The sequence below is a fragment of the Schistocerca cancellata genome, chromosome 1 (genome assembly GCF_023864275.1).
Source record: "Schistocerca cancellata isolate TAMUIC-IGC-003103 chromosome 1, iqSchCanc2.1, whole genome shotgun sequence".
Lineage (NCBI taxonomy): Eukaryota > Metazoa > Arthropoda > Insecta > Orthoptera > Acrididae > Schistocerca > Schistocerca cancellata.
Genome location: NC_064626.1, coordinates 350,277,770 through 350,303,985, shown reverse-complemented (window position 1 = coordinate 350,303,985; position 26,216 = coordinate 350,277,770). Strand labels below are relative to the sequence as shown.

Sequence of the window (26,216 nt, the reverse complement as noted above, 5' to 3'; positions counted from 1 at the left end):
CACTGAGATACCTGGATTCAGCACACCGCTTTCATAGCCGGTGTCAGCTTTCCAGACCTTGAAGCCGCTAATTCTGAATGAAGTAATTCTTCGGTCAATCTCATAAGGCTGAGTGCATTCTATTCCAGTCGTCTCACCGTGGAAAATCGTCGGAAGTACCACGAATTGAATCCCAGTGCTCTGTCTGGAAATAATACATGCGAACCACTGAGCCTCAGAGGCAGATTATGAAGGTGCATGTACAGTAATTATAGCTATCAGGGCTGAGGCAATAAAAAAGTAATAGGGAAATCTCATTACCTTAAAATGACCTCCCATATGCATAACACTGAGATTGTCATTTGATGATATGCACCTCAGAATTTACTGCCACAAGTGCTATTGTGTGTCTTGCAAACAGTAAGTGAATGGCGCGGGGATGTGAGTGGACAGCGAGGCAAGTGCGTTCCACGTTCTGAAGGGGCCAGCGTTAGTGCCAGACAGATTTTGGTACGACCACTATGAAGACGAAGTCTCACCTGTTACTGCTCCTAGTGTACGTCGCTGCAGCGATGCCAGCTCCAGCGCCCAAAAACGATAACCGGAGGGACAGGTCCGAGGCAAACAAAAGCGACGTTGACTTTGTAGTCGTGCTGCTTCCCACCAACCCAATGGAAGGAAAGATTGACGTCGCCGAGCTGCTGAAGAAAGCGAGAGATACCATGCACCTGGTAAGCTGATTACCTCCTCAATTCCAAATCTACATCTACATCTACAGCTACATGATTACTCTGCAATTCACATTTAAGTGCTTGGCAGAAGGTTCATCGAACCACAATCATACTATCTCTCTACCGTTCCACTCACGAACAGCGCGCGGGAAAAACGAACACCTGAACCTTTCTGTTCGAGCTCTGATTTCTCTTATTTTATTTTGATGATCACTTCTACCTATGTAGGATGGGCTCAACAAAATATTTTCGCATTCGGAAGAGAAAGTTGGTGACTGAAATTTCGTAAATAGATCTCGCCGCGACGAAAAACGTCTTTGCTTTAATGACTTCCATCCAAATTCGCGTATCATATCTGCCACACTCTCTCCCCTACTACGTGATAATGCAAAACGAGCTGCCCTTTTTTGCACCCTTTCGATGTCCTCCGTCAATCCCACCTGGTAAGGATCCCACACCGCGCAGCAATATTCTAACAGAGGACGAACGAGTGTAGTGTAAGCTGTCTCTTTAGTGGACTTGTTGCGTCTTCTAAGTGTCCTGCCAATGAAACGCAACCTTCGGCTCGCCTTCCCCACATTATTATCTATGTGGTCTTTCCAACTGAAGTTGTTCGTAATTTAAACACCCAGGTACTTAGTTGAATTGACAGCCTTGAGAATTGTACTATTTATCGAGTAATCGAATTCCAACGGATTTCTTTTGGAACTCATGTGGATCACCTCACACTTTTCGTTATTTAGCGTCAACTGCCACCTGCCACACCATACAGCAATCTTTTCTAAATCGCTTTGCAACTCATACTGGTCTTCGGATGACCTTACTAGACGGTAAATTACAGCATCATCTGCGAACAACCTAAGAGAACTGCTCAGATTGTCACCGAGGTCATTTATATAGATCAGGAACAGCAGAGGTCCCAGGAAGCTTCCCTGGGGAACACCTGATATCACTTCAATTTTACTCGATGATTTGCCGTCTGTTAAACTGTTAAAGGCTCTAGCAATCTACCAGTGCTCTTATAAACACTTAAGTGGTTTATCCAGAGCACTATCGCCAATCAAAATAAGCATATTGGGCAAATATTCAGTCATTTTCATTTTCAGAGCGCGAAAAAGCCCCATGGGGCTTAATAACAGCTGTGGCATTGCCCACTCGATTTCTCTACAGACCAGTGTTGATATCTCGTTGTCCCTTGTAACGGGGTAACATGAAAGTGAAGACTGAACAAAGGCCTCTTCGTGCCTTAAACGATTACCAATTACTGCTACCAGGGAAGCATAGTGTCGATACGGCATAGGACAGCCATATGACATATGTTTACGCTTTCTTCTCCTGGACATTTTTGTAATTCCTTCTTTTGTCGAACAATAAATATTTCTTCTGTTGGCCACAACATCTTTGCAATTACCTTTATTATACCTTCATCTCTCTGTAAATTTCTGTGATTATCTTTTTTTATGGATGTCTACTCTCCAACTGACGTACTTATATTAGTATTCTATATTGCAGTGTCCACAGTTCAGAGAAGCTCGAACGTTTTATCGTACCTTTTACGCCCTTGTACAGTAAGTCTTCGTGTTTAGCTTGACCTTACTTTTCCTGGTTATTACGTTATGACTTTAATCTGCATCTCTTTCTGGTTCGCCTTACAATCCAGTAGCTGATTTCGCAATTTCTGTCTCAAAATTATATTATTCAGCTGGTATCTTCCTGTGTCTCTAGGCTTTTCCCAAGCGTACCTCATGGTCGATGTATTTAGTTCAAAATATCGCACTCGAATTTTTTAAACTGTGAAAGGCTCTAGCAATCTACCAGTGTTCTTATAAACGGATACCATCGGATTATTGTAGTTTGTTATGGCCATTTTGGTGCGTTTATAAACATATAAAGGTAGCTGCCATTTAGTAAAATTCGGTGAAACTACTGTTTTAGCAATCGTACACAGTTAATATTCCTGAGACATATTGAGTCTCCGTTGATTTACGATAATGATGCAGGACAAAGCAAAGAATAAAATTTGCACCATTGCCAGAATTCGAACCCACATCTCCTCTCTATTACGCAGCTGCGCTATCCACTGCGCCACGCCGGAACTACAGCGACAATACCTGCGTGGAATACCCTAGTACGTCTTCCTCGCCGATACAAATTCCAGTTCATGCCTCAACCATTGCCGTTACCCTTCTAAACTCGCATCAGTATTTCATAGGCTCTCTGATATTGGAATAGCCCCTTAGCAATGAGCGAAAAGGGGTGAATCCTACCTGTGCCTCAGGCGTACGTGGTATGTTAATCAGGAAGACATATGCGGGTATGCTGAGCAGTTCTGGTAGCTATAGCGCCAGTGTGGTGCCGTGCCTGGCGTTATCTGTTTGCAAAGTCAGAGACCTGGGGTTGACGTTGATGCTGCTACAAACTTTAATTCATTGCTTCGTTCTACATCGTTATCGTAAATAAAGGTGAGACTCAATATGTCTCAGGAGTATCAACTGTGTACGATCAGTATATCACTTATGACTGAGATACAGGCAGGATTAAACCCATTCTGTGCAGTGCCACGATACTATTTCAATATTGGAAAACCTCTGAAATATTGGTGCAAGTTTAGAAGGGGGATGTCAATAGGCTGAGGCGTGAATTGGAATGCGTATCATCGAAGGAGATATACACTAGGATATGCTATGCAGCTGCAGTGCCAGTGTGGCGCAGTGGCTAGCGCAACTGCTTTCTAAGCGGGTGATATGGGTTCGAATTCAGCCGGCACCTTAGCTCAGCGTGTTCGGTCAGAGACCTGGTTGGCCTCTGCAACAAAGAAACTGAGTGGAAGGATCAACAAACGAACTTGAACACGGAAGTCATGTGACGTCCGCAACGACTAAACACTACGAACAAAAAAAAAAAAAAAAAAAAAAACACAGCCGCGCTGAGTGGCCGCGTGGTTTGAGGCGCCATGACACGGACTGTGCGGCTCCTCCCGCTGGAGGTTCGAGTCCTCTCTTGGGCTTGGGTGTGAGTGTTCTACATCAACAGGGATACTCTGCAAATCACATTTATGCCGGCACGGTAACTCAGCGTTTTCGGTCACCGGGTTAGCTACCCTCTGTAATAAAAAAAACTGAGTTAATAGATCAACGTCGAACTGAAACGGGTGTCTTGCGACGTCCGCTCCGAGCAGATACAACGAACGAAAACGAACAAAATCAGATTAAAAAAAAATTCTGGCACTGACAAGAATTTTAATTAACTGTATCATGCTCCATCTTTAATTTCTTAGTAGTTCAGCAGTTCCTTACGATCTTCCATCAGCGACATTTTCCAAGTATTTTGGAAATGTTAACAATGTTAGCTATCCTATTACACGTCCATAGGGTACATCTACGGTTACCTTCGTTCGCTAGGCAGTATAATGCACAGGGTTTTGTTAGTCAAAAATGTTTTAAGCCCATCAGAAATTTACGAAGATAATCCGTAAGATTGTCTCTACTAAATGCAGAATATCATGTTTAAAAAGAACGAATGTGTATCACGCGAGCTGATTTCTATGAACCTGTGACGAATCTTACAAGCTTTTTTTTTTTTTTTCAGGAACAACGAAACGTTCGACTTTATGATATGCTCTGTGATCCCACAACAAACGTACGTTAAAGATATTAGTGTACCCGTTTTTTAATCCCTTTTATAAACAGGAGTGCCCTGTGCTCTGTTTCTGTCACTCGTGAACATTCATCCTCTAGAGATTCTCGACAAACACGAACATAGAAAGGGGCCGAGGCTGCCCCTTCTGAGACCCTTAATTTGTGGCTGGTCCGAACTCTCTCCGTTCTGTGTGTGTGTGTGAAGTCCTAAGGGACCAAACTGCTGAGGTCATCGCTCTCTAGACTTACACACTACTTAACCTAACTTTGCTAAGAACAACACACACACCCATGCCCGAGGGAGGACTCGAACCTCTGACGGGAGGAGCTTCACAATCCGTGACATGGCACCTCAAACCACGTGGCCACTACGCGCGGCCACATTCAGTCTGTTATCCCACTGAACACACTGAGTGTAGTGTCGAGAAAGTTTTAGCAATGGCCATATTAAGTATCGTTAGACCACTAGGATGAACCTATGGAGAAACTTTGTAGCCTCTAGCACTGAAAAACACCATATTTAATTAAAAACTCGTAATGTGTTATTTAAGATTATTAGTCAGCTGTGTAAAATTTTACAAAAGATTTATAATTTAATGAACTGATGTTACAAATACAATTAACTGAAATAATTAGAGGTTTCAACACTAATTATTTTCTATAAAAAATGCTCCGAGAAAAATATAACAACCAAACTAATTTTACTGATGTTTAGGTCGAACACAATGAAAGAAACAAAAGTTTCAAAGAATTTTATTGACTGAAACTTCCTGGCAGATTAAAACTGTGTGCCCGACCGAGACCCGAACTCGGGACCTTTGCCTTTCGCGGGCAAGTGCTCTACCAACTGAGCTACCGAAGCACGACTCACGTCCGGTACTCACAGCTTTACTTCTACCAGTACCTCGTCTCCTACCTTCCAAACTTTACAGAAGCTCTCCTGCGAACCTTGCAGAACTAGCACTCCTGAAAGAAAGGATATTGCGGGGACATGGCTTAGCCACAGCCTGGGGGATGTTTCCAGAATGAGATTTTCACTCTGCAGCGGAGTGTGCGCTGAAATGAAACTTCCTGGCAGATTAAAACTGTGTACCCGACCGAGACTCGAACTCGGGACCTTTGCCTTTCGCGGGCAAGTGCTCTACCAACTTTTTTTTTTTTTTTTTTTTTTTTTTTTAACCTTTATTATTCACAAAATAAACATAGTACGTCCTGACACATGATAACTGTTCTGGAAGGAACCTCGCTGCCGTCCTACCATGCAGCATGAAATAACAACAAAATCAAAATGGGGCCACCTCCGGCACTCTAAAGAAAAGTATTTATGGATATGAAAACAAAATTTGAAGTACATCCATTTGCTAACTGTTCAAGCGTGAGTTTTTCGTAGGTCGCATACTCGCATAGTGTTCTTAGTCGATCACATTATTTGGTCGGTTTCACAACGAAAGCACCGCCGCTCATCTTTGCGCACCCGGCACACCCCAAGGATATGGCGGGTCCGCAAAAACCGTTACCAGGAAATTGGCATACCAATCCTTGTACTTTTGTAGCCGTAATGGTTTTGTGTGTCCATCTTGCAAGTATTGCCAGTAATCCAGGACGTTCAGTAAGTTCGTACGTGTGTCTCTATAGATGTAATGGGCCGTCATACCTGTGATCCACGCCACTGCGTTCGTCTTATGACGCGGGAAATACGTTTCTTCTGGAAAAAAATACTATGTCAGAACAGACTGCTGTATAGATAGTGCGCCGCATGAACGCTATTATTTTTCTTGCGAGAGTCCAGACAGCCAATGCCTCGCCGCAGACCAGCCGATGGTCGTCCGTATCCAGCACGCCGCATCGTTGACACAAGGGCGAATCCGCCAAATGTATTGCGTACTTTTTCTCATTTGTAGGGTATTTTCGGTTGACGACAATGTACCATGTTGACCTGACTGATGTAGGTAGGTGGGGGTGGTGGACCGTGCGCCACACCACGTGCCAATTAACAGCTGGACGTGTGCGTTCCACCCTATTCCGGGCGATCTGTCGAAGAAGCAGATGGTATACGTCCTTCGATGTCGACTGTCGGGTCGTCGGTAAACGCTCTCGAACGTAACTGTGTTCCACGAGGAACGTGCGCACATACGTTAAAGGGGGTGATATATGGCCGACACTGACTGGAGGAAGATGCGATGTGGGTACGAGTTCTTCGATGATCGTCCCCGTAAGCGAGTGATTCCTGTTGCGCCACCGTTTGAGCATAGTATTAATATACATGGCACGCGCCTTCTCGTGCACGTTCACTAAACCAACGCCCCCCTCTCGCGCTGGGAGGGTAAGCGTGTTGTACTGTACCTTAAAGAGTTGTCCCAGGCATACATAGTACCCAAAAGCCGCCTGAATCCTCATAGCCATCGTGCGCGTCAAGGGAAGAAGGTGTGTCAGGTGGCACATCATGGGCGCGAGATAAAGGTTGACGAGTAACACTCGCTGCAGCATATCCATCGACCGTAGGGCGTTTAGTCGTACTGCCGTGCGGACTCTGAGTAACAGCCTTCGGTAGTTGTCCGCAGCCGTTATCGCTGTCTCTTTATGAAAGGTGATACCCAAACAGCGGAGGGTTTCCACCGCAGGTAAGGGTCCTTCCGTTCCTGGTTCTAGTCCACGCCCCACATGCATGAATTGTGATTTTCGGTAGTTGACCACGCTTCCAGCAGCCATCCCATACGTCTGTAGCCAATCCAGTGCTGTTTGAGTCTCCCTCTCATTCCGTACGAGGAACACAATATCATCCGCGTATGCTCTGCATTTGAATGATAATTGCCGTAGGGAGATCCCGGTAAGACGGCGGCGAAGGCCTGTGAGGCACGGTTCTAAGGCGATCGCATAAAGGAGGATCGACGAGGGGCAACCCTGTCTCACTGATCTTAAGATCTTAAAATACTCAGTTCTCCCTCCGTTGACCACCATCGCTGATCTGGCGCCGTGCAACAACCGCATCACAGCATTGGTCAATAATGGCGAGACACCCATCCTGTTCATCACAGCCGCGAGGTACACATGATCCACGCGATCAAAAGCATGATCGAAATCTACTGCAACCATCGCCCCCCGGAGGCGGCATGCAGCCGCGAGGGCGACGACGTCACGATAGTCTCCCAAGGCTGTGTGGATATTACTGATGCCGCCAAGACAAGTCTGATCGGCATGTATTCGATTCTCCAGCGAATTTTTGATACGACTTCCCAGGATGCGCATGAAGATCTTGTAGTCACTATTGAGGAGGGTCAAGGGGCGATAATCACAAGGCCGTTTGCCACCACGGGGCTTCGGTATTGGTATCATGAGCCCTTCCGTGAACTGAATGTGAACCGGTACTTCTTGCCGCAGAAGCTCATTAAACATACATAGCCACATCGGTGTCATAATGGTCATAAAGGCACGGTAAAATTCCAACGGGAATCCGTCTGGACCTGGGGACTTGTTGCAAGCACCTCGTGTAATCGCCTCCTCCAGCTCTTCACACGTAATTTCAGATAACCCGTCCGCTTCCCCGTTCACACTCGTCGCGTCTGGGATCTCTTCCAGGACGTTCCCCAGCTCCCTCTGACCCTCCCCGTTGCTCGCATAGAATCTGCTAAAATGATCCGTGATCGCCTGTGCTATGCCCCTCTGTGTTGTAAAACGACGGCCATCGCCGAGATCGATCTCATGTATTAAATTCCTGCGTCTTCTTCGTCTTTCCTTGATCACATAATGCATCGAGGGAACCTCGTTGGGCAGGAAATCCTGCGACCTCGCGCGTATCATCGTACCTGCCATCCGCTGCGTCGCAAGTTGTACCAGCTTCGCCTTAACTCGGTGGACGGCCGTCTGGCGTTCTGGTGTAGGTGGTTGAGCTAACAGTTCCCGGAGAGCCGTAAAGTAAAACTCAGTGGTCGTGCGCTGCCATTGAGAAACCTCCTTCCCGTAACCTATTAACGTCCTCCGTAAAGCTGGCTTCGCGCACTCGATCCACCACTGCAGGACAGAACCGAAAGAATTTCGTCGACGGAGGCAGCCATGCCACGCGTCCTCCACCATGCGTCGGCATTCTGCATCTCGCAGGTGGGAGACGTTCATCTTCCAATTACCCCTCCGTCTCCACACCTGCTGTCTATTAAGGTTAACCGTACAAATATATGCCTCGTGGTCTGTAAACGCCGTCGGCCATATTTCTGCTTCCACCGTCGACATTGCTAACGCCCTTGAAACGTAGATCCGGTCCAAACGGCCCGCGGAGTGGCTAGTAAAAAATGTATATCCTGGTTGGTTGCGATACTTCAGGTCCCATGTATCGACTAATTCCATCCCGTTGACCAGCTCCCTAAGTTCTTGGCTAGTAGTATAGTTAGGTTGTTGGTCTTTTCTATTGAGCACACAATTAAAATCTCCGCCGAGTATGCAACCATCGTATCGTCCCTGGAACAACGGTGTAATCTCATGGGCGTAAAAATCTGCTCTGTCCCTTCTCTTATCCGAGCCTGACGGTGCGTATATGTTGATCAAACGTATTCCACCTATGGTCACGGCCGTACCACGGGCAGAAGGCAAATATTCTACTTCGTCTGCACGTATCCCTTCCTTTAATAGTATAGCTGTGCCAACGCCCCTCTCGTCACACGGGGAACAGTAAATGTCGTAACCGTAAAAGTCCGAGGGGGGAAGTATCCGAACTTCTTGTAATAGTGCTATGTCTAAATCCGCAGCCTTTATCATGTCACTGAGCATCTTGATTTTTACCGGCGTCCCAATGCTATTGATGTTAACAGACCCTATCCGATAAGCTTGTTGCATGGCTGTCAACGTAGATAGGGCACTGTACGGTCGCTAATTCTTCCGTACATAGGCTGCTGCCGTACTAACGTCCCCCGCCGTCCTCTCATATGGTCAGCCGTTAGTCCGTGCACTCTGCCGGTCTTACACCGGGAGGGTGCGTGGGAGCAGTTCCTCCGGCATCATCTGTTCCCCACGGTGGTGGGTCTTCTGACCAGTCCCCTAGTGTCCCATCGTTGTCGTGCGGTGCAGGTGCCGTAGCCTCCTCAGTAGCCTGTTGCCGTCGATCGAGCGCCTTCGCTGTGTCTGGAGCATCGTCAGCGGTAGGTCGTGCCGCCGTCCCGCTGGCCACCGTTGCATCCACGCTAGGCAGTTCTTCTGTATCCATGGTCGTCTGTTCTGTACCCGTAAACGTCTCAGAATTGTCTGCTAGATCAGAGTGGTCGTTCTCCACCGTGAGGCGGCGCTTCTTCCGGCGTTTTGGTGATCGCTGTTTACGTTGCCGGGCCTCGGAATCAGAGGTCAGCATGGTCTCCAGTTGTTCGTGGGGGACGTCGGAATCATGCGCCGTCGTATGATCGACGTCTCCAAGTGCGTTATCTGAAGGGGCCGCAAGCGGAACCGAAGAGAGAGCGTCCTGTGACTGCTGCAGGCGGTCCACCGCAACGTCGTCTTTCTGTGGCTCGCCACGATCCGCCGCTGTCTGTGTGTTCAGGTAGGCGTCTGTCTCGCGGCCCACGTCATCGCGTAATGCGGCGACGTAAGTCATGGGGAGCACAGTCGGATGCGGCGTGAGGGGTGGATCATCCCGTGGCAGCTGTAATAACCTTCGTTGAGCACACTCAGAACGTATGTGTCCCTCCTTCCCACATCCAGAGCACGTCCTTGGTTGCCCGTCATAAATGACAATCGCCCGACAACCGGCGATGTACAAGTATGACGGGACGTGTTTTCGGAGTTCGATCCGTATTTGTCTGACGCCATTGAGGACAGGATACGTCTTGAAACTCGCCCATTTTTCAGCCACGTGGGATAGGACCGTTCCGTAAGGACGCAGGGCGTCTGTCACCAATTCTTCTGGCACTTCGAATGGAAGCTCAAAGACGCGGATCGTGCGGAGGCCCATGCCGGCGTGTTCAACTGTTACCGCTCCAACATTCCCGTCCGAATGACAGAAACGAAGTCCTTGTCGGTGTCGAAGTAGTAGTTCGTCACATGCCGCTTCATTTATGAGCTTGACATAGACCACACTGCTGACTATAGATAAGTGTATTCCAACTAGAACGTCAGGTTCGATTTTCACCTCGTCCCGTAAATAACGTTCGATCTCGTAAGCCTTCGGTCGAGCATATTCGTTAGCAAAACTAAATTTCAGTGTCGATTTGCGGAACGACAAGGCCATGATTCGTTCTATGTATACCGCCACACACCGCTACACACGTAACGTAAACACCTCTCGCGCAGACGTGCGGCAGGGACGTAAACACCGTCCGAACCGCTGCGCCGCCGAAGGCTGACTGCCAACTGAGCTACCGAAGCACGACTCACGTCCGGTACTCACAGCTTTACTTCTGCCAGTACCTCGTCTCCTACCTTCCAAACTTTACAGAAGCTCTCCTGCGAACCTTGCAGAACTAGCACTCCTGAAAGAAAGGATATTGCGGAGACATGGCTTAGCCACAGCCTGGGGGATGTTTCCAGAATGAGATTTTCACTCTGCAGCGGAGTGTGCGCTGAAATGAAACTTCCTGGCAGATTAAAACTGTGTGCCCGACCGAGACTCGAACTCGGGACCTTTGCCTTTCGCGGGCAAGTGCTCTACCAACTGAGCTACCGAAGCACGACTCACGTCCGGTACTCACAGCTTTACTTCTGCCAGTACCTCGTCTCCTACCTTCCAAACTTTACAGAAGCTCTCCTGCGAACCTTGCAGAACTAGCACTCCTGTAAAAAAGGATATTGCGGAGACATGGCTTAGCCACAGCCTGGGGGATGTTTCCAGAATGAGATTTTCACTCTGCAGCGGAGTGTGCGCTGAACAATTAACTGCGCACACTCCGCTGCAGAGTGAAAATCTCATTCTGGAATTTTATTGACTACTCGGTTTATGCCTACGATTCGAACTACGGCAGTTACCGTTAGTTGTCTTGAAATATCACTTTCAGCACTAAGCGAAATCAAAACGGTGAACCTGTCAACTAATATAGAGGCTCTAAGGCTCTTTCTGATCTACTTTAGTACTGAAAATGACGTTTCTCCACTGTTGTTTGTGACCACAAATAACAGGCATGCCGACCTCGACATTACGAAAACAATGTTAGAGTTTTTTTCTCATGGAGAAGTTTATACATTCCCCTTTCCTGACTAATTAATTTTTCATTTTCCTCACCTTCTTTTCGAAATTCGTCGTAAAAAACCCTTGAACGGAATCGTTTCACTTGCTAGATGGTCACCTAAGTCATTATTATACGCTGCATCCCCTGTACCAATAAATCTTTAATCCACCCACAAATTTCGTATGGTAATCGACATACGCAGACGCAAAGTCATCAACCACAACAGTAGTACACCGTTTCTGTGCCTATCAGCGCCACAGATGAAGAGATTCAAAGAATGTATGACGAGAAAAATAAATTAGTAAGATCGTTAAGGGAAACGAAAATATAATTGTGACGACGGACTGGAATTCGGTAACAGAAAAGAAAGAGAAGGCAAAAAGTATAACATATCCAAGAGAAAGAAATGAACGTGAAAGCCACCTAGCTGAATTTAGCATAGACAACAATTTAATCATTGCTGACACTTGATTTCAGAATAAGGAATGAAAGATGCATAGGTGGAAGAGAGCCAGAGACACAGGAATGTGTCATATAGATTATATAATAGTAGACAGAGATTTAGAAACTAAATTTTAAACTGCGAACATTTCCTGTGACTCCGTTGTTTACTGGTTATGGATGCTAGAATGAACCGAAGAAACTGCTGTGAGATAGAAAGTTAAGAATATGTGATCCACGTAATTTAAGAGAACCTCTGATTGAGGAGGTTTCAAAGTGATCATTAGGCAACAATTGACTGTAACTAGAGAAAGGAATACAACAAAAGACAAAAAAAATGGTTCAAATGGCTCTGAGCACTATGGGACTCAACTGCTGTGGTCATAAGTCCCCTAGAACTTAGAACTACTTAAACCTAACTAACCTAAGGACATCACACACATCCATTCCCGAGGCAGGATTCGAACCTGCGACCGTAGCGGTCGTGCGGTTCCAGACTGTAGCGCCTTTAACCGCTCGGCCACTCCGGCCGGCAACAAAAGACAAATGGGTGGCCTCTGAGAGAGGAACATATATTGTAAAAAGACAGAGCCCGGGAGCTATCTGTAGATCACACACAAGAGACTGAACATAACTGACGAAAGCGGAAATTATAAAAAATCAGCAAATGATGTTAGCAATAAAGACTACAGACATCTAAAAAATGAGATGGACAGAAACTGAAAAAGGCAGATCAGGAAGGGCTTGAAGAGTAATGCTAAGCTGTAGAAGCTCTATTTGTAGCTTTTTTTTTTTGGACCTACTGTTTCTATTTATACAGTAGGACGTATTTTTAACATTTCTTGGAGTTGTTCCATGTTTTGATTGATTACGATGTTATGTATCAGCGTAGTAATAGAAATAATAATCGTAATGATATTAATAATAATAATTATTATTAAGTAACGGCATGTACATATTTGCAGTTTCTGTTTTCCTACGTATAGCTGGAGTCAGCCCAGGTAAGTCCAGCTCATCACATCTTCCATGTGTTCCCCAGCGTCGCTGGCAAGCGTCGATTTGTTTCCCATTAAAAACAAAATGATTTTCTAAAAGTGGAATTTTATGTGCCCATTCGATGGAGCGCACTGCTGCAGCTATGAAGAAGCGCTGCTCAGTCGCTACTGGAGTTCTCGTTATTCTGTTCCTGTTAATAAACACCGAGAAAACCGAATATCGCTCTAGATTAATTTGGCATCGCTCTATCGAATGGGCACGTAAAATTCAACTTTTAGAAATTATTTTGTTTGTAATGGGAAACAAACTGAAGCTTTCCGTCGACGCTGTTGTCATACTAAAGGCATCATGTGCAGGATTTGTTTGGGCTGACTCCAGCTACCTGTTGTAAAAACTAAATTGCAAATTTCCGCCGAAACACCAGTGAAAATGTACCTAACGATCCACAGGAGAAACATGGGTTTCCATTTGCAGTTTATTTTTCTCCTGTGCACCGAAAAACATTGGGGATTTTAGAGGATTCCAGGAGGAAAATAAACTGCGGAGGGAAACCTGTGACAGAAACCGTCATCCACCGAGGCAACAGAACGTCGAATTCGTAGGAGACAAGACCTTTCTACGCAGGAGTTAGCTCCATCTTTTCCACTGCCGATCGTGGCAATCAATCGCAATCGCTGAAAAACAAACAACATTGCGAAGCGTTCCACCTACGGTCCATCAACAGACAGTGACGTTTGCTGCCGAAGGGCTAATCTCGTAGAATGCGCTCACGTCTAACGCTCTTTAGCTTCTTTGGCCCCTCTAGAACCCCCCGATGTATGATGAAACATTTCTGGAACACCCAATATATTCGTGAGTATATCATGCATCAGTACCTATATTAGTTGAGAGACTATTCACATTTGAAGTAGTGAGATGGATGTTTAATAAGAAGAATGAATATTGGACAGAATACATTTGATAGTAAGAGACATTTGAAGCTAAGTGCTCAGGGAAATGGCCACAGGAAGGAGAAACAAAATTAATACTATCCTCATTTAAAAATTGTTAGTGCATTTATATATAACTGTGGAGATACTCTGGAAAGGCATCATTACCGTTCTATCTCTGCTGTAGTAATCACTTTTCATTTGTGTTTCATTTGTGGGAAAGATAGATGCAGCCTATAAGAGTATTAAAGAGACCTTCGGAGAAAAAGAAGCACCTTTACTAATGTTACGACCTCATATGAAAAGCGAGTACTCAGTAAAAAAGGGGATGCTGGAAAAGGAAAGGAATGTATAGGACTACGCAAGAGAACCAACTTGAAACCAGTATTACAGACTTTTTTATTTACACTTTCCGTTCTCTAACCGTAATAGTAGAGCTGGCTGTGCGACAGTCATAGAGTCAGCACTGGAAGGTCAGGGAATTTTCGATCAAATACCAGGAGAGCTGATAGTGGGTCAGAGCCAGTTCCAGTGTGGAATATTTGGGAGGGGACTCCCAGTTTCAACATTTCGCTTACGACCTAGAGAAATCTCCAGAAAACTCTGGTCAGGACAGGGGCAAGAGGAATTGTTTTAATTTAATTCTGAGATAGTATATTCCAGGAAGGAAAATTAATTCGTGCAAAATTGTAATTGTTTATGAGCAAAGAGTGTAAAGCGGATGACTCTCGACATTTCAAATGTACCTGCGCTTCTTGTTTTGTTTAGTGTGTATTACAGAAAGAAAGAAGAAATTAGATGAACAAGAAAAGGGAGATATTATGCTCCAAGAAGAATTTGGTCGTGCACTGAAAGATCTAAGTCGAGGGTGCTGGAGTATACGACACTCTTTTCGAGTCCAGTATTGGTACCTCCGTAATGAACTATCTACCAAAGACAAATACGTTGACTCCAGTGTTTATAGAATTGAGTGCGTCGACTGTGAAGCTTCATATGTAGGCCAGACTCAAAATTTCGAACGAGGTTTAGTAAATATTATTTAACAAGAAAAGGCAGATTATTTCTGAACACAAAAAATCTGGTGGCCACCGGTCCCCGACGTTAAAGAATTTCCATGTACTCCATACCGCCCGCAGAGCGAAAAAGCTAAATCTTTTAGAAGAAATCGAAATTCTTATGCACCCCGGTGCAGAGAAAGATAGATTATTGAATGATCAGTTGGTTGGCAGAAACCGTTTTATTATATCATGACACCCAAAATACTGATCCATCAATCGTTCTTCGTCGTGACTGTTACGCAACAGTATTCATGCCTTTATCTTCTAACTGGTTTATTATGCTGTGACTTGTTATATTTTACTTTCATTTTAAGTATTATCGTTAGGCAGGTTTCAACAATTTCATACTTTATAAACGTAATTTACCTTCTACACAGCTTGTGTCTGTACACTACTTTATCGCTGTACCTGCTCTAATCTAATTTTAACAGTTCTAGTATTTACCTGATTAATTGTTTTCTGCATATGCAGTTTAGCTGTGCAACCACTTTTCTTCACCTCGTTGGTTAGAAAAGTCATATACCCTTAATGTTTCTTACTATGACTGTATACTCTTGTCTTCACAACTCTACATTTGTACGGCCAACTGCGAGATCTGACATATCTTGTGCACTCGACGGCATTATATTTAAATTTTGCCCACTGTACGCAACGCTCCGTGCTGTGTACGTCGGAAGGCGGTTGGCTACGTACTGTATTAGATCATTTAAGTTGAGAGAGAAGAAATAAAAACATTGATGTCCGCTAACGACATTGTAACACTGAGGTGATAAAAGTCGTGGGATATCTCCTAACATGGTTCGGACTTCTTTTTGCCCGGCGTAGCGCAGAACCCGACGTGCCATGGACTCACCAAGTCGTTGGAAGTCCCCTGTAGAAATATTGACCCATGCTACATCTATAGTCGTCCATAATTCCAAAAGTGTTACAAATGCGGAATTTTATGCAGAAAATGACCTCTCGATTACGTCCAATAAACATTCTACGGGATTCATGTCGTGCGATCTCGTTGGCTAAAATATTCGCTCGAATTGTCCAGAATGTTCTTTAAACCAAACGTGAACAAATGCGGCATGGTGAAACGGAGCATTCTCATCCAAAAATTATACATTGTTGTTTGCGAACACGAAATCCATGAATGGCTGCACTTGGTCTACCAGTAGCCCAATATAATCATTTCCAGTCAATGATCGGTACAACTGGACCAGAGAACCCAGTCCGTTCCATGCAAACATAGCTCACCGTCAGCCACCACCAGCTTGCACAGTGCCTTGTTGACAACTTCGGCCCATGGTTTCGTGGGATCTGCGTCACACTTGAGCACTACCAACTGAAATCGGGACTTAGCCGACCAGGCCACGGTTTTCCAGTCGGCTAGGGTCCAACTTATATGGTCACGAGCCCAGGAGAGGCGCTGCATGCCATGTCGTGCTGTTAAAAAGGGCACCCAAGTCATTCTTCTGCTGCCATAGCCCATTAATGCCAAGTGCAGTGTCCTAATATATACGTTTGTCGTAAGTCCACAATGATTTCTGCCATTATATCACGCAGTTTTGCTTGCCTGTTAACACTGACAACTCTACGCATACGTCGCTGCTCTCGGTCGTTAAGTGAAGTCCATCCGCCACTACGTTGTCTGTGGCGAGAGGTAACGCCTGAAATTTGGTATTCTCGGCACACTCTTGACACAGTGAATCTCGTAATATTGAATTCTCTAACGATTTCCGGAATGGAATATTCCATGCGTCTAGCTCCATCTACCATCCCACGTTCAAAGTCTGTTAATTCCCGTCATGCGGCCATTATCACATTGGAAACCTTTTCACATGAATCACCTGAGTACAAATGACAGCTCCATCAATGCGCTACGCTTATGTACTTTGTGTGCACAATACTACCGCAATCTGTGTATGTGCATAACACTATCCCACTATTATATTAGAGACACCAGCGGAACTGACACTGTCTAAAAGGATGTTATAAAATGAACATCAATAAAAGTAAAGCAATAATAATGTAACGTAGTTTAGTTAAATCGGGAGATGCAGAAGGAAAAACAATACCAAATGAGACACTAAAAGTAGTAGGTGTGTTTTGCTGTCGGCCTGGGTGGCCGAGTGGTTCTAGGCGCTACAGTCGCAGGTTCGAATCCTGCCTCGGGCATGGATGTGTGTGATGTGCTTAGGTTAGTTAGGTTTAAGTAGTTCTAAGTTCTAGGGGACTGATGACCGCAGAAGTTAAGTCCCATAGTGCTCAGAGCCATTTGAACCATTTTGTGTTTCGCTATTTGGGAACCAAAGTAACTGACCATCGCCAAAGTACGGAGATATGAAATACGTACTGGCAGTAGCAACAAAATTATTTCTGGAAAGGAGAAACACATAAACAAAGACAATAAATTGAAATGTTAAGATGTCCTTTATCGAGGTATTTGCTGGAGTGTAGTCTTGTACGGATGTCAAACGTAGTCGATAAACATTTCAGACAAGAAGTTGACACAATGTTTTGAAATGTAGTGTTGTAGGAGAATGCAGTAGATTAGACGGGTAGACATGATGCCTGATCAAGTACTGTACTAAGTTGGGGAAATTTGTGGTACACCTTGACTAAAAGAAGGCATCAGTTTGATAGGTGACGTACTGGAGCATCAAGGTTTCGTCAAATTCACAATGGCGGGAAGGATGGGGGATAAACACTGTATAGCAAACCAAGGCTTGACTGCAACAAGGCAGTTACAAACGGTATAGGTTCCAGTAATCATGTAGAGATGAATAGGCTTGCACATTTCTAACCATACATTAGTCACGATACTACCGTAAAATGTTAGTTGTCAGACCTTGAACGCAGCAGTTTGTGAAATATACAGTGTATCCGTTTTGTTCCCTGCAGATACGACAATCACAACAACAGAAACCTGAGGAATCACAGCCACAACGACAGAAACTTGACCAGCAATCTATAAAACAGACGCAGCAATTTGAGATACAGGCACAGGAGACAGAGCTACCTGAGATAGATCCAAAGGATCTTGAAGAGGGACAGAAACTTGTGGAAATGTTTGAACAATCAATGGCTCAGCGACATAAACATAAAGAGGTCAAGAAACTTGAAGCGGGCAACGAAGAGGACAAGAAACTTCAGGTAATTTCAATTTTTTTCTTGTTTCATCATATCTCATGTTTCTGGTAGATACTGTAATTGTACTTTGGAATTTTATTCCCACTTTTACATCCCTTATGCTTTAATTTGCCTAATTTTCCTTATACTTTTTGTCTTAATGCAATATGCTAACATTAAAGGACGGATGTTGGCTCACCACATTACTTCTCACGTAAGTTCATAGTTCTTGTCAGTTGTAGGGACTGCTACAGTCTCATACTTTGCTTCATACTACCCCCATCTACATATTTTTAATATATGTCTGCCTCATAATGTTATTATGTTAACTGGAAATGCCCCACAAGGGCCAACCCGTAATTGTCAATAAATAGATAAAACAACTTACGACCAAGACAGTCTTATTTTAAATCTTTCAGAATTATTGAGCTGCTTAGGAGCTCCAGACAAGACAAAACTATTCCACCGCTGAGCAAGATGTATGAGACAAGCGTAATATTCTTCAGACCTGGAGAAGAATGAAATAATGACAGTCCCAAAGAATGCAGGTTCTGGTAGATGTGAATATTATCGACTCACCGCTTTAATAGGTCATGATTGCAAAATACTAACATGAATGATCACAAAACAGAAAAGCTGATAGAAGCAGATCTCGGAGAAGATCGGTTTCCATTGCGTAGAAATGTAAGAACGCGAGAGGTAATACTAACTCTACGTTTCGTCTTAGAAGGTATATTAAGGAATGACAGACTACTATTACACGATTCTTAGGTGCCAGTCCTGAGTTTAATACGTCACTTGAAATGCTGAAGGCAGCAGGGGTATGATACAAGTAGCTATAGGTTACCTATAACTTGTACCGAAATCAGGCTGCAGTTATAAGAGCGGAAGGACATGAAATACATGCAGTAGTTGAGAAGAGAACGAAAGAGGAGATCACGCTATCCCCAGTATTATTAAGGCGGTACTTTGAGAAATCTGTAAAAGAAACCAAAGAGAAATTTCGGAAGGGAACTTAAGTTGAGGGAGAAGAAATAAAAACTTTGATGTTTGCTAACGACTTTATAACACTGAGGTGACAAAAGTCGTGGGATATCTCCTAACACAGAGTTGGACCTCTTTTTGCCGGGCGTAGCGCAGAAACCCTACGTGGCATGGACTCAACAAGTCGTTGGAAGTCCCCTGTAGAAATATTGACACATCCTGCCTCTATAGCCGTCCATACTTTCAAAAGTGTTATCAGTGCGGGATTTTATGCAGGAAATGGCCTCTCGATTATGTCCAATAAATGCTCTACGAGGTTCAAGTCGTGCGATCTAGCTGGCCAAAACATTAACTCGAATTGTCCTGGTTGTTCGGTAAACCATTCGCGAACGACTGTGGCACGGTGAAACGGCGCGTTCTCATCCATACAAAAAAATCCATATTTGTTCGGGAACGCGAAATCCATGAATGGCTGCACTTGGTCTACAAGTAGCCCCACGTAACCATTCGTAGTCAATGATCGGTTCGACTGGACCAGAGAACCCAGTCCGTTCCATGCAACCACAGCCCACCATCAGCCACTACCAGCTTGCACAGTGCCCTGTTGAGAACTTCTGTCCATGGTTTCGTGGGATCTGCGTCACACTCGTTCACTACCATCAGCTCTTACCAACTGAAATCGGGACTCAGCCGACCAGGCCACGGTTTTCCAGTCGTCTAAAGTCCAACCGATATGGTCAAAAGCCAAGGAGAGGCGCTGCGTGCGAAGTCGTGCTGTTAAAAAGAGCATCCAAGTCAGTCTTCTGCTGCCATAACCCATACAAAATGCAGTGTCCTAATGGATACGTTTGTCGTAAGTCCACATTGATTTATGCCATTATTACACGCAGAGTTGCTTGTTTATTAACACTTGACAACTCTACGCATACGTCGCTGCTCTCGGTCGTTAAGTGAAGTCCATCCGCCACTACGTTGTCTGTGGTGAGAGGTAACGCCTGAAATTTGGTATTCTCGGCACACTCTTCACACTGTGGATCTCGTAATATTGAATTCCCTACCGACTTCCGAAATGGAATATTCCATGCGTCTAGCTCCACCTACCATCCCACGTTCAAAGTCTGTTAATTCCCTCCATGCGACCATTATCACATCGGAAACCTTTTCACATGAATCATCTGAGTACAAACGACAGCTCCACCAATGCGCTACGCTTATATACTTTGTGTGCGCAATACTGCCGCCATCTGTATATGTGCATGACACTATTCCATGATTTTTGTCACCTCAGTGTAATTATATTAGAGACACCAGCGGAACTGACACTGTCTTCAAAAGATGTTATAATATGAACATGAATAAAGGTAAAGTAATGACAATGTAACGTAGTGTTGTTAAATCGGGATATGCTGAAGAAAAAATAATATGGCCGATACGGTCGCAGGTTCGAATCCTGCCTCGGACATGGATGTGTGTGATGTGCTTAGGTTAGTTAGGTTTAAGTAGTTCTAAGTTCTAGGGGACTGATGACCTTAGCAGTTAAGTCCCATAGTGCTCAGAGCCATTTGAACCATTTTTGAAAAAATAATACCGAGTGAGACACTAAAAGTAATAGGTGTGTTACGCTATTTGGGAACCAAAATAATTGACCATGGCCGAATTACAGAGATATGAATTGCGTACTGGCAATAGCAACAGAAGTATTTATGGAAAAAAGAAACACATTAACAACGAAAATTAATTAAAATGTTTGGCAGTCTTTTATCAAGGTATTTGTCTGCAGTGTAGTCTTCTATGGATCTCAAACGTATTCGATAAACATTTCAGACAAGAAGATGACACTCTTTTGAAATGTAGGGTTATATAAGAATCCTGATGATTTGATGGGTAGACATGATGCCTGATGAAGTACTGTATTCAGTTTGTGAAATCTGTGGTACAGTTTGATTAAAGGAAGGCATCGGTTTGATAGGTGACGTCCTGGGGCATCAAGGATTCGTCAAATTCACAATGGCGGGAAGAGTAGTGGGTAAACACTGCATAGCAAACCAAGGCTTGACTACAGCAAGGCAGTTACAAAAGGTATAGGTTGCAGTGATCATGTAGAGTTTATTGTATTTTTACTAATTTATTTATTTATCCAAGAAATTTTGTTTAAGAAAAACCTCTTTGTTATTTATTTTTGGTATTTTTAGTTATGATTTCCAGTGGTTTTATTTAGGTTTTAGCTTCAGTCTTTTAAAAGATAAAGAATATAACTCTTTGGTTTTAAATACCACAGGAGAGCTAGATATATGTCCCACAACATCGATCTCGCTGATACTCCTCGACGGAACTGTTCCGCCTGAAACCTCTAAAATGTTTATTTCGTTACGAACGTCGTTCGGCACATCTAGGTGCTATGTTGTATGATGCGTATGGACTGATGTGTCTAACTTTTTTTATCAAAGACAAGTTTATTGCTTCTGAGATATTATCTCGAAGAATATTGACCGCGAAGAGATGCAGGCTCGCACTATCATTCCACACTGCACCTCCGATCGATTTACGATATCCGAAGAATGTTTGTCATTTCTTTTACAAATTGATAAATACACTCTTTGAATGCGTATTATTTTCTTGAATTTATTTTTTGTGCCATCGACTAACTAAACATTCACACTGGAGCTTAATAGCGTCGCACAACAATAGCAAAATCTCTCCAACATAAAACACGTCCGATCTCTGTAATCGCTTCACACAAGAGTCCTCAAATATACACCTTTGGTTACTTATTCCAGAGAGATGCATCCGTAACACGGAACGTCCAATTCTCGTAGACAGTTTATACTGCTCTAGGCATTAATAATTCACCGCACCTGTGTCAAACGATTTACCATGCATTATAAGAGATAAGTAGGCTTGCACATTTCTGACTGTACAATAATCACGATACTGCCGTAAATAGTTAGTTCTCAGACCTTGAACGCAGTAGTTTGCAAAATATACAGTGTGCCCTTTTTGTTCCCTGCAGATGCGACAATCACAGCAACGGAAACCTCAGAAGTCGCAACCACAGCGACAGAAATTTGACCAGCAACCTATAAAGCAGACGCAGCAATTTGACATACAGGCACTGGAGACAGAGCTACCTGAGATAGATCCAAAGGATCTTGAAGAGGGACAGAAACTTGTGGAAATGTTTGAACAGTCAATGGCTCAGCGACAAAAACATAAAGAGGTCAAGAAACTTGAAGCGGGCAACGAAGAGGACAAGAAACTTCAGGTAATTTCAATTTCTTTCTTGTTTCATCATATCTCATGTTTCTGGTAGATACTGTAATTGTACTTCGGAATTTTATTCCCACTTTTACATCCCTTGTGCTTTAATTTGCCTAATTTTTCTTATACTTTTTGTCTTAATGCAATACACTAGCATTAAAGGACGGATGTTGGCTCACCACATTACTTCTCACGAAAGTTCATAGTTCTTGTCAGTTGTAGGGACCGCTACATTGTCTGATACTTTGCTTCATACTGCCCGCATCCACATATTTTTAATGTATCTTTGCCTCATAATGTTAATAGGTCATTGTCAATAAATAGGTAAAACAATTTGCAATCAAGACAGTCTTATTTTAAATCCTCCAGAATTATTGAGCTGCTTAGGAGCTCCAGACAAGACAAAACTATTCCACCGCTGAGCAAGACGTATGAGACAAGTGTAATATACTTCAGACCTGAAGAGGAATGTAATAATGACAGTTCCAAATAATGCAGGTTCTGGTGGATGTGAAAATTATCGACTCATCGCTTTATTATGTCATGATTGCAAAATATTGACATGAATTATCACAAAACGGAAAAAACTGATAGAAGCAGTCCTCGAGGAATATCGATTTCCATTGCATAGAAATGTAAGGCAATATTAACTCTATGCTTCGTCTTAGAAGATATATTAACGAATGACAGACTATGATTACACGATTCGTAAGTTTCGAGACAGCTATTCACAGTGTTGAGTTTAATACGTCACTTGAAATGCTGAAGGCAGCAGGGGTAAGATACAAGTAGCTGTAGGTTACCTATAACTTGTACCGAAATCAAGCTGCAGTTTTACTAGTAAGAGCGGAAGGACATGAAATAAATGCAGTAGTGGAGAAGGGAGTGAGAGAGGAGTTCACGCTATCCCCACTATTATTCAGGCGGTACGTTGAGAAATCTTTAAAAGAAACCAAGGAGAAATTTGGGAAGGGAATTTAAGTTGAGGAAGATGAAATAAACACTTTGATGTTCGCTAATGACATTGTAACACTGAGGTGACAAAAGTTGTTGGATATCTCCTAACATGGTTCGGATCTCTTTTTGCCCGGCGTAGCGCAGAAAGCCGACGTGGCATGGACTCAACAAGTCGTTGGAAGTTCCCTGTAGAAATATTGACCCATGCTGTCTCTATAGCCATTCATAATTGCAAAAGTGCTACAATTGCGGGATTTTATGCAGAAAATGACCTCACGATTATGTTCTACGGAATTCATGTCGAGTGATCTAGTTGGCCAAAACATTCGCTCGAATTGTCCAGAATGTTCGAACCAAACGCGAAGAATTGTGGCATGGTGAAACGGCGCATTCTCATCCATACAAAAAAAAATACATTGTTGTTTGGGAACACAAAATCCATGAATGGCTGCACTTGGTCTACAAGTAGCCCAACTAACCATTTCCAGCCAATGATCGGTTCGACTGGACCAAAGGACCCAGTCCGTTCCATGTAAACATAGCCCACCATCAGCCACCACCAGCTTGCACAGTGCTTTGTTGACAACCTCGGTCCATGGTTTCGTGGGATCTGCGTCACACTCGACCACTACCATCAGCTCTTGCCAAGTGAAATCGGGACTCAGCCGACCAGGCCACGGTTTTCCAGCCGTCTATGGTCCAACCGATATGGTCAAAAGCCCAGGAGAGGTGCGGCATGCGATGTCGTGCTGTTAGGAAGGGCACCCAAGTCAGTCTTCTGCTGCCATAGCCCATTAATGCCAAAACGGAGTACTAATTGATACTTTGTTGTAAGTCCACATTGATTCCTGCCATTATTTCACGCAGTGTTACTTGTCTGTTAACACTGACAACTCTACGCAAACGTTGCTGCTCTCGGTCGTTAAGTGAAGACCATCTTCCACTACGTTGTCTGTGGCGAGAGGTAACGCCTGAAATTTGGTATTCTCGGCACACTCTTGACACTGTAGATCTGGTAACATTGAATTCCCTAACGATTTCCGAAATGAAATATTCCATGCATCTAGCTCCACTTTCAAAGTCTGTTAATTCTCGTCATCCGACCGTTATCACATCGGAAACCTTTTCACGTGAATCACCTGAGTACAAATGACAGCTCTTCCGATGCGCTGCCCTTGTATACGTTGTGGTTCAAAATGGTTCAAATGGCTCTGAGCACTATGGAACTTAACATCGGAGGTCATCAGTCCCCTATAACTTAGAACTACTTAAACCTAACTAACCTAAGGACATCACACACAGCCATGCCCGAGGCAGGATTCGAACCTGCGACCGTAGCAGTCGCGCGGTTCCGGACAGCGCGTCTAGAACCGCTAGACCACCGCGGCCGGCTATACGTTGTGTGCTCGATATTACCGCCATAACATTATCCCATGATTTTTGTCACCTCAGAGTAGTTATATTAGAGACACCAACGGAACTGACACTGTCTTCAAAAAATGTTATAAGATGAACATGAATAAAAGTAAAGTAATGATAATGTAATGTAGTTTAGTTAAATCGGTAGATGCTGAAGGAATAACAGTAAGAAATGAGACACCAAAAGTAGTAGGTGTGTTTTGCTGTTTGGGAAGCAAGGTAACTGACCATGTGCGAAGTACAGGGATACGAAATGCGTACTGGCAGTAGCAACAAAAACATTTCTGGAAAAGAGAAACACATTAACAACGAAAATAAATTAATATGTTAGGATGTCTTTTATCAAGGTATTTGTCTGGAGTATAGCTTGTAGGAATGTCAAACGTAGTTGATAAACATTTCACACAAGAAGATAACAGAATCTTTTGGAATGTAGAGTTACAGGAGAATCCTGAAAATTAGATGGGTAGATGTGATGCCTGATGAATGGTATAGGTTGCAGTAGTCATGTAGAGATGAAGAGGCTTGCGCATTTCTGACCATACAATAGTCGTGATGCTACTGTAAATAGTTCTCAGACCAGTTTGCAAAATCTGAAATATACAGTGTACTATTTTTGTTCCCTGCAGATGCGACTATCACAGCAACAGAAAAATGACCAGATACTCAGAGAGCAATCACAGCGAGAGCAACATAAACATGACCAGGTGCCATTAATTGAGCCAGAGTCACTTGGGACAGAGACACTTGAGATAGAGCCGCAGGATAATGCAGAGGGAAAGAAAGTTATGGAGCTGTTTGAACAATCACTGGCACAGCGACAGAAGCAGAAACAGCTCAAGAAACTTAAAGAGGAGCAACCAGTGTTGACCAGGGGGTATTTTACTGAAGTCGTGCCAGATTCGCCAGAACTGGCGGGTGCATTGGATACAGATGAGTCACAAGAGGCAGAGATGAAGTCGGGTGAGTTGCTGGAGGAAGTGATGAAGATGGCAGAAGAGTCGCCCCAGACAGCGATGCAGGTGGCAGAAGAGTCGCCCCAGACAGCGATGCAGGTGGCAGAAGAGTCGCCCCAGACAGCGATGCAGGTGGCAGAGGAGTCGCCCCAGATAATGGTGCAGATTGCAGAGGAGTCGCCCCAGGCAACGACGCTGTTACCAGAGGAGTCGCCCCTGACGTCCATGGCGCCCTCCATAAAAAAGTTGAAAGAAGAGGATTGGCCTGAAGAGCTCTTCCCCTGTCCACCGGGGGAGCAGAGGGACGCCGATGGTAATTGCGACGAGATCAGGTGAGATCCCACCTTCTGCTCCTTTCCCTTGTCCTGCAGCCTCCCAGAGGGAATGCTCTGTCTGTTACATGCAGCAGAGATGGCCCGGTATTACCGTAGGAAGCGGCGAGCACGGGAACTCAGCTCGATCAAAAGCAGTGGTCACTTGCTTGAGCAGGTCACGGCCAGCTAGAGGATCGGATTAAACGCCGTGTGAGTCAGAGCTTGCGACTGCTGTGATCCCTCCGATGTTATCGTGGCAGGTGACGAGGAAACGGCTATGGCCATGATTTGATGAAATAG

General features: G+C 44.2%; 1 protein-coding gene across 1 annotated transcript; it reads left to right on the top strand.

Annotated features, from left to right (window-relative positions):
* Positions 1 to 551: 551 nt before the first annotated feature.
* LOC126175388 (putative uncharacterized protein DDB_G0268364) lies at positions 552 to 25,938 on the top strand. Its single transcript, XM_049922210.1, has 4 exons — positions 552 to 710; positions 17,801 to 18,052; positions 22,023 to 22,274; positions 25,276 to 25,938. The coding sequence occupies exons 1-4, from the start codon at positions 552 to 554 to the stop codon at positions 25,936 to 25,938; spliced, it is 1,326 nt and encodes a 441-aa protein (XP_049778167.1).
* The last annotated feature ends 278 nt before the right edge of the window (positions 25,939 to 26,216 follow it).